Raw genomic sequence first — 9294 nt, 5'->3', positions numbered from 1 at the left:
GCCTTGTATTGCCAGTCACTTAACGCTTAAGGAGGGCAGATGCTCAGCTGCCCAGCACTACACACATTGTACATACACAGAGAAACATAGAGATACGCTAACCCAATGGGTAGTGACAGCCAAATTGTCTTCTGGGAGAGAGAGTGTGGGAGGCTGGCTGCAATTTCCGTCTGTTAGTTGTTTTTCTTATCTTCAGGAGGTGCATAAGGAGGTGGCTGATCCTGGAAAGAGACAGAGTAGTCAACAATCCTGCCTGCTTCATGAAGAGCTCTTCTCAGAGATTCTCAGGCTTGACTTACAAGAAGTTACTGCCAGAGCTGAGTGCTGTTTTTTAAGCTATCATGCACTGCATCATCCCTCTCCAGCATCAGTTAATGCTCCAGCATACATGCTACCTCCCATATTATTTCCATTGAACATCCCCTTGAAAATAGATAACAAAAGCTCTGTTTTAAATCTGTATCTTCACTACCAGGGCTTTGTCTCTGCTGCTGCTTTCACTCTGACCCAGCCCACACCAAATGTAGCTACAGCCTGCTTACCAGCTGCCACTCACTGAACCATGACAGACCTCTCCCAGGCAGCCCAGAAAAAAAGCACAAGTGAGAAAACACAAAGGCTGTTGTCCTTATATGATCCGTTCTTCTTTAACTCTTCCCACTTCCAAACATTACAGAAACAGAAAGCTCTACTCACTGTGTACATGCAACTATTTTATGCACATAAGAATGAGACAAGTACTAAGCTGCCTCTGCTGGATGAATCTTAACGTCCTCCTTTCTTGATCAAAGATTTAACAAACTTTCTTCATGGCACTGTCATCCATGCCTCCTCCCAGGAAAGTGAACATTTTCTGTGCTTTTTCAAAATTAAGGCACTCTAAACTTCACTAGGAAAGCAAACTTTTGCCTCTCTACGCAATGGAAGAGCAGACACACACAGACCAGAGGCACAGTACTTACCATGGGCATGTAGACATTGTGTGGGTTAGCAGGGTTGTAATACGCACTGGAAGCGGCTTCCATGGCCTTACTGTTCCCTAGAAAGGAAAGAGAAGGAGCAAACATAAGGCAGGCCTGTTTCTTACGCAGCCACCCCACCCTCCAGCCCAGCCACAGCTTTTCTGAGGAGTCAAGAAATGTCCCAAGAGACAGAAGCTATCACAGCAAGTTTGTCTTGAATTCACAGAACTTCAGGAAGTCTGAAAGCCAGCTAAAGATGACCACAAGCTGTATAACACAGAGCTGAGTGCCTTGCAAGACCCATTATCTCAAATAACACATCAAGATAACAGCTCCTGCAACAGCAGCAGCTGGGTGCCCCCAGTGTCACCCGCTGCCCCAACCCCTGAGCAGCCTTTTGTATCAAATCTGCTTACCTGGCATACCTGAGTCCACCCAGGGTGTGGAAGCTGGTGGGGCTGAGGGTCCTGCAGGAGATGGTCCAGAGTAGGGGGGAGGAGGAGGTAACACATTGCTGGAATTCATGTTGGGGAGCGGTGGGTAAATACCTGAAAAGCGATGACACCAGACTGATACTTTGGACTACGGTGACAAAAGAGAGGGACAGCAAGTTCCCAGGCCCAGTTCTGGGCAAGAGGGAAGATCAGTGAGGAAAGCTCAGTGAGGATGCAGGCAGCTGCAATTTTACATCTTGCTAACACCTGCCACATCAGCAGGCAACAATTCTGTCAAGAAGCAGTACAGTCTACATACAGCATTCCCACCTCCTGTTCAGCTGCAACTAGAGAGACACACAGTTGTAACCAAGACCATGACAGACTTTGCAAGGATAAGGACCCTTGATGGAGACAAAACTACAATAAACCTCACCACAGCATCAACATTTTTTACAACTAATACTCAACAAACCCCACCACACATCATCACACCACTTCCATACCTGGATTCTGGGCATATGGATACCCCATGGGCTGGGGAGCAGGTCCATATGCATTCATTGGAGGTGGTGCATAAGGATAAGGACCGTTTGGAGGTGGTGGAGGAGGAGCATAGCCCCCCGGTGCAGGTGCATATCCTCCTGGAGCAGGTGCATAGCCACCTGGAGCAGGTGCATAGCCACCTGGAGCAGGTGGGACAGGGGAATACCCTCCAGGTACAGGTGTGTATCCATAGCCAGGGGGCTGGAGAGGAGCTCCACTGGAAGCTAAAGAGCACATATTTATTAAGTCAGACGTGTTTTTGCTGTAACTGACTGCATGGAATAAAAAGAAAATAGTCCCATTCACGTAGACCAATCATCTCAATTCTAGAGATGCTCACTACGCAGTCGCAGCAAAGAACTGTGCTGAAAAAGGACTATAGTTGCTTTGCTGTAAATTCACATGGTGCTAAAGGAAGCCAGTTGCAAACAAGCAATCAAGTAATAACCCAAATACATGGCTCTAACTAGAATAAACTATTGTTTTAAATAAGTACCAATAGTTTTAAAATTTCCTTATCAGAATAGATTTTATATCTCTTTCCTTTCAGAAGTTTTAAACATAAATTTTTTTTAGTTTTTTCTTTCTGCAAAAAAATTCCTCCATCTCACTTCACTATTAGAGAACTATTAGAGTTGAGGGAAAGTACGGGGATCAGTTTTTCCATCCTCATGTTTCAATTCCCCCCCCCTCCAGGAGATATCAGGCTCCATAGAAAAAGTAAGCCACCTCAGAAGCCAAACTCCAGCATGTTCTGATTGCATAAAGCATTAAGTCAAAATAAAGAAAAAGGATTTGAAAGAAAAACGAAAGCCCCTTGTAAAAAACCAACAAACAAAATAAAACACCAACAAACAAAAAAACATTGATGTGGAAGATGTACAGTGTAAATTCTCTCTCCCTCTCCACACACTTCAGGAATGTGAAAAAGAGCACCTCCTCCTAACCAGCTCAGCCAGCCATAGGAGAACTACAGGCTCCGAAGATCTCTTACCACTAGAGGCAGCTTTGAACATCAGCTGTCCAAACTCAATGGCTCCTCCACTGTTGAAAGTCAGTTTAAATGTTCCCTGCCCTTCCCAGCCACCTAGGAGAGAGAATTAAAATTGAAACAGATTATTGACCACCTCAGTAGCAGTCAAGACAGCAAAACAGTTAACGTTCAACTTATTTTTATTCTTTCTCATTTTAGAAATATTTTAAAACCACTGTTTTAAAGATTTCAGCCTGAGAAAGTGGGCTTATGACAATCCAGACAACCCAGTCACAAAGCATTGTTAGGAACAGGAATCAACAGCATAGGCCAGTGCCATCAAAATACACATAAACTAATTCCAAGAAAAACAGAAAAATTTTGAACCAGAAGACTTGGTTTGAATCCCTGCCTTGCCTCCTGCAGTCCCCCATGTCTGATCATGACTGTGACTTTAAGTCTCAACACAGTTACGTCACCAGATAGGAAAGAAAGCTAAATCAGTGACACACAGCAGCATTCTAGATGCATGCAAACGCATCCAAGCTCTAAAGTGCCTGCTGGCCTCCAGAAAACACCAGTGGGTACTATTTAAACCAGCATCAATGTCTAGTGATATGGCCAACTGTCCACTCTTCCATGCCAAATACAGGAGAAAATGAGAACAGGAAGAAACCAAGTAAGCATGGCGTCCACTGCAAGACAGAAGTGACAAGATTAAAAAGCCACCCTGCAAAAAGTGAGCTACTAGCTTTGGGGGACAGAAAGCAACAGTGAGGTTAAAGATGAATAGATACTAGTTACATTAGCATAGACGTGTGAACTGTGCTGCTGTAGCTACACCATCCATCTGTCCTGTGCACAAAGCACATCCAGCAGAAAAGGACTGAGAAGAATTCAGTCTATGAAGCACAGACACGCACCTCCTGCCTCAGCCTGAATCTGTCCTTTGATGTAATTAGCAGAGAAAACAGGCTGCTCAATAGAGCACCCTTTCACCAAATAGAATGGCATCATAAAAGACAGCATGGGATCCTTGCCCTTTGACACGAAGATCATCTGCAAGACAGGAAGGAACACTCTGGAATTAGTTAATCAGGTTATGGAGTTCTAGTTGCAGCAGCATCCAAAAACAAGATAATGTAACCCCTACTACCAGAACATATTGTGTTGTTTCACAGCAGTCATGCAATGGGACGCCAAACAGATCCGAGGGCGTGACTCACTCACATGAACACTACAGGTTCCAAAACAGCATACTGTTTAGGACACGCACAGACATTTCATTTTAAAGGATAATTTATGAGAGTTTTCCAGTGAAGTAATTACCTATTAACATGTTACATTAAATCACAACACGGTGACTGGGACAGACAAAAACTCAGACTGCCCTATTTCCACCAGGCTTTCTCCTACCTAGGATTTACTGTGGTTCCTCCCATAACAAAAATCACTTCTCCTGCCTCCAGCTATGATTGTTGTCCAAAGCCTATGAGACCCCTAGAGAAAAGGGAAGCCCCATTGGCATCAGACTTACCCTGTATGGTGTGAGATACAGCATTCCTTTCTTGGTGCCTTTGAAGGCTTCAGGCTTGCCAGTCACGTCACTGAAGGAGAGCTCCACATCTTTACAATGCTTGAGAATGCTAGGAGGAAATCAGACTAGTTGGAGACAACCTCAGCTCTAATGCACAGACATCCATCACACAAATCCTAAACATTATCCCAACACACTCAATTCTAACACAGGGTCTGGAGTTTTTCTTTTGGATGCACAAGGTTAACTCGCGCAGAGTTCGAAGAATTCGTCCTCTCACCTCTGACAAGCCCTGCTCCTCCTCCACAAAGGGAAACTTTAAACAAGAGGAAGAGAAGCTGCCTCCAGAACCACGAGGCTAAAGGAATTGCTCTCTTTGCACAGGCAACAGCCTGAGTCTGAGCCTGGCAGGGCACAGAACAGGATGAGCTTTCTGATATCCACTCCTGAAGTCAAGGTATGACCTCAGAGCAAACCCCTCTCCATGATCACATCCGGGACTGGCCAGCAGAGGGGAAAACAAAACTGCCTGAATGCCACACCTACTGTATGAGCTGAGGAAATTGCTTCACAGTACTCTCACTGCTGACCCTACTTCACATGATTTAAGGAAATATTTGTGATGAGGAGTGCCGTGCTAAGGAAAAAAAAACAAAACAAGGAGCCATAAATGACAGCAATAAGACTGTTATTGCTATTGCTGGTTATCTACAGGAACATTAGCAGACTCTGCTAGTAAAATCATGTGGGAACAAAGAGATGGGAACTGCAAACACCAGGGGTACGGAGGGACCCGAAAAATTAAATACATTTTAAGGAAAACTGAAATAATCATTCTGGGAAAGAGCATCACTGAACTGAGAGGGCAAACTCCAAACATAGCACTCGGTAAAGGAAGCTGCAGAATAAACAGAACCTTGGATGCCACAAGTTTGCTGCTTGTTTCAGTGGGTAAAAAATCTGAGGTGTTTTTTTTGGTTCAAGGGCACGGAAAAAGGAAAAACAAAACCCAAATTTAACACTGGATCTAAAGTTATTTTACACATTCCGATCAGTACACTGTAGAAATCAGATCACATCAGGAAACTACAAAATCATTGGGAAGTACCAGCAGGGGCAGGATACGTGAAAACCACCAAGAGCACAGTACTTTCACACTGCATGCTATTCAGGGAAGAGAAAACATAATATAACATAACATATATCAGAAAAATTCTGCTACATTAAGAAATCTAGCTTTAATGAGGCGGGGGGGGGAAGCCCTGACAAAAAGTCTGCAGGGACTTTATCATTCAGTTATATGCAGATTTTGTCAATGCCTGGGAGTGACAAATGCAGCAGAAATCTATTTTCAAGTTACAAAGGTGGAATATTCTCCCAAGATAAGCCAAACTATCTCCTCAACACTCAGAACCTTACCAGAGTACTTCCCAAACCACATAACACAGCAGAATTTCAGGTTTGTTTGCTTCAGTGGGAAGAATTTATGCGGTCAATTAATGCTTACTCCTGCCCAAGCACTCACATAAACAAATAGCAAGATTGCCATCCGTGCGTGATTATGCTGCTGAGCTGGTTTGTACCCACTTGGGGCTGTCACAGGACAGCTGAGTGCCAATGGCTCAACACTGCCCTGGAGAACAGTTTGGGCTCTCAGATCTGAGCTCTACGTGGCCTGGCTCCATATTGGATTACCCAAAAATGAGACCATATGTCAGACAGCATGAACCAGAAGCCCCTTGTACGCCGGCAGCCTGAGGCCGTGCCCATCGCCCTCTGGCCCTGTCCCTCACCCCCAGCCGCCCCTCCCCTGACGCAGCTCCATGCCGTTCCCTCGGGCCCCGTCGCTGTCACACAGAGCAGAGCTCAGCGCTGCCCCTCCGCTCCCTGTGAAGAGCTGCAGCCGCCATCAGGCCTCCCCTCAGCTCTGCTCTGAGCCAACCAGGGGAGCACAGCCGCTCTCCACACGCGCTGCCCTCCAGGCCCTTCGCCACTTCTACAGCCCTCTCCGGAGACCTCAAACACCCTTCAAACCGCCCCTTAACCCGAGCAGCACGAGACGCAGGCTGCGACTACCACAGCCGGGCAGCCCTGCCCACCCACCCACGACAAGACGCGGCCCCAACGCCCCCAGAGCAGCCCAGCAACAACCCGAACCCTTTCCCCGCCCGCGGGCCCGGCACAGGGCTTCTCCCGTGGCCGTGAGTCCGCCCCCGCCCGCCGGTACCTCTCAGCATTGGGGACGACGACACCACCTTCCTTCGAGTGGTGCCTATTGAGCGCCATGGCTGCCGCTGCTTCCGCCGCCTGACCCCCTGTGTGTGACGTCACATCCGGCTGACGCTTCCGCCGCGTTACTCTGTGTGACGTCACATCCGGGCGCTGTGGAAGGCGTGCTGTTCTCTGCTCTGTGCCTGGCCTCAGGGAGCTGCTTGTTGTGGGGTTTTTCGCGTGTTTTTATGCTTTTTTTTTTTCTTCTTCTTCTTCTGGAGCGTGGAACCCTTGTCAAGGAGCCCGCGGGCCTCTGTTGGCCTTGAATAGGCCTGACTCGTTAATCAGGGTCTGTGCCTTTCTGCAGGCATCTACCCACCTGCCCTGTGCTGCCCCGCTCAAAGAGCTTGTGTCTGTGTAGGGTTTGCTGTGGCATTGAAGGACACCAAGCTTGCTTTTCTCAGTGGGCCTTTATGCATCTCTTAGAAACAGTTCACTGTAGGAAATTACAGAGCAGAGCATCAAAACCACTTCATTACAACCAGTCCCCCCAGAATCTTACACATACATAGCAAACCGCGTGGCCTTCATCCCACAGCCCAAGGTTCAGGCATGGAATCGCTTCCAGCTTTGCTGCCAGCAGTTCCAGCTCTCTGCCATGCCCTGACTGGGTCTGGCATCATGGCAGATGACACGGGCACATCTCTTGTCTGATGACCATCACGCTCCAGTGATACATTGTGGAGAGCTGAAGTGGCTGGCTGGTGGCATGAGCTGGGAGGCTCTTACCCCATGACAGCTGATGTGTCTGTAGCAGCGTGACCTCTGCAAGGCCTGTATGGTGGCTGCAGATAGCAGTGAGGAGCAAAGTTCTTGTCAAGGCTGAAGAAGCCTGGTGCTGAGGTGGGATAGTGGGTACGAGGCTGTGTGAAGCACAGAATGCTATGAATGTGGTGGGGGAAAAGGATGAGAAAGACTGGGAGGACCTTCGTGTCCTGGCAGTGCTGAGAAGAGCTGATGTGTGTGGATGGATGGGAGTGGGATGGAAGAGACATTAGCTTTGCAAAGACAGCACCACAGAAAGCCACAATACGAACACGAGCTTCTAGATGGTTCCGCAACGCTTGGATCAATCTCATCCTGGCCCTGAACATCTCTGTCCACAAACCTCAGGCTTTGCTTCAGTCATGCCAGCCTTTCTAGCCTCCTCCCAACCCCACATACTTCCCTGTACTTGCAGCACTATCATCCCACACCATAACCTTCTGCATGTGCGCTGCTAATGCAACCAGATGTTCTCCTGGGGTGCAGCCCCTGGCAGCTGGGTACATGCTTCTTCTAGATGAGGACAGACTGCCGTGCTCAGGGCAGTTGTGAGCCCTCTCAGAGTCATCGTCCCTGGAGTTGTTCCAGAATCATGTGGATGTGGCACATGTGGACATGGTTAGTGGGCACGGTGGTAGTCGGTTGATGGTTGGACAAAGTGATCTTAGAGGTCTTTGCCAACTATAATGATTCTATGAATCTATAATTTAGCCTCCAGTAAAACCCTGCATATTTATCCTTATGGGTTTTTACCTTCTCTCCATGCTTCCTCCAAGTGAAGGTGAAACAGCAGCTTTTCAATATGACACAACAAAAGCACATTGATAAGGAAGAGGTGAATGCAGAGAAGGAGGAAAGGACTCAGAGAAAGGGAAGATTTTGAAGGACAGAAAGGGCTGGGAGCAGAGAAAGTGAGATAAGGAGAGAAAGGGAGAAAGCTATAGCGGGTTAAAAGGGAGTGAAGACAAAAGTAAAGGAGAGGACATGGGAGGCAGGAGAGCTGTATGAGGGGCAGGGGATTAGCACAGGCTGGGGCTGCTGGGGCTGCTGGAGTGACAAACATAGATATTTTGGTGAGGAGAAGGTATTTCTTGTGTTCCCATCACCAGTGGACACCAAGGAAGACATCTTGGTGTTCTTTTATTCTTTAATTCTGGAAAATATGGCTCTTTCCCCCAATTACTTTGATGTTTCTCAGATAGATGCTACAGCTCACAACCTGCCTCCTTCTACCACTCACTTTCCCTGAACCACAAAACCTGTCAATCTGTCACTTCTCCCATCTATTCACTTCCAAGGTGCCATTTCACTTTGCAAGCCACAGCAAAAAATTGAGATAAAATGCTGTGCCACCATCCTCCCTGAGCAGTCAGCTACCTTCCCACCCACAAAGAACTCTGCCATCTGCCCCAGAGTCTCTCCGTGCCACATCCCCAAGGAATAAAAACAGGACCCCAGCATGCCCCACACCTCCCACTTCCAAAGCCCTCTTGCCCCCATAAGTTATTCCCCCACCCCCACTTCCCCCAGATAAGACACACAGCTGAGACACAGCAACGAGAGAAAGGAAGATGACAGACAGTCCACTGTGCAAAATACAAACCGAGAATGAGGACAGTTTGGGAAGGGCAGAGAAGATGCCTTTGGTCCCCCTCTGGCACACAGGTAGGCACACGCACACACACGCACCCTCTCACACACACAGAGGATGCTCCACACGCTTCAGAGACAGGCTCGCGGTAGAGCCAGGGGTAGCAGGGGTGGGTTGTCGTATCCAGAGACACCGGGTGATGTCAGGGGTGTCAT

General features: G+C 47.7%; 1 protein-coding gene across 1 annotated transcript; it reads right to left on the bottom strand.

Annotated features, from left to right (window-relative positions):
* Positions 1-173: 173 nt before the first annotated feature.
* On the bottom strand, positions 174-6738 carry WBP2NL (WBP2 N-terminal like; the record flags this gene model as incomplete). The annotated part of the gene is made up of 8 exons (XM_079549851.1): positions 174-221; positions 963-1039; positions 1379-1510; positions 1903-2166; positions 2937-3029; positions 3839-3974; positions 4453-4561; positions 6680-6738. 8 exons carry the CDS (start codon positions 6736-6738, stop codon positions 174-176), a joined length of 918 nt encoding a protein of 305 aa, XP_079405977.1.
* Positions 6739-9294: the final 2556 nt, after the last annotated feature.

The sequence above is a fragment of the Tetrao urogallus genome (genome assembly GCF_951394365.1).
Source record: "Tetrao urogallus genome assembly, chromosome: 1".
Lineage (NCBI taxonomy): Eukaryota > Metazoa > Chordata > Aves > Galliformes > Phasianidae > Tetrao > Tetrao urogallus.
The sequence above is the reverse complement of the archived record's forward strand: the minus strand, read 5'-3'. Positions and strand labels throughout refer to the sequence as shown.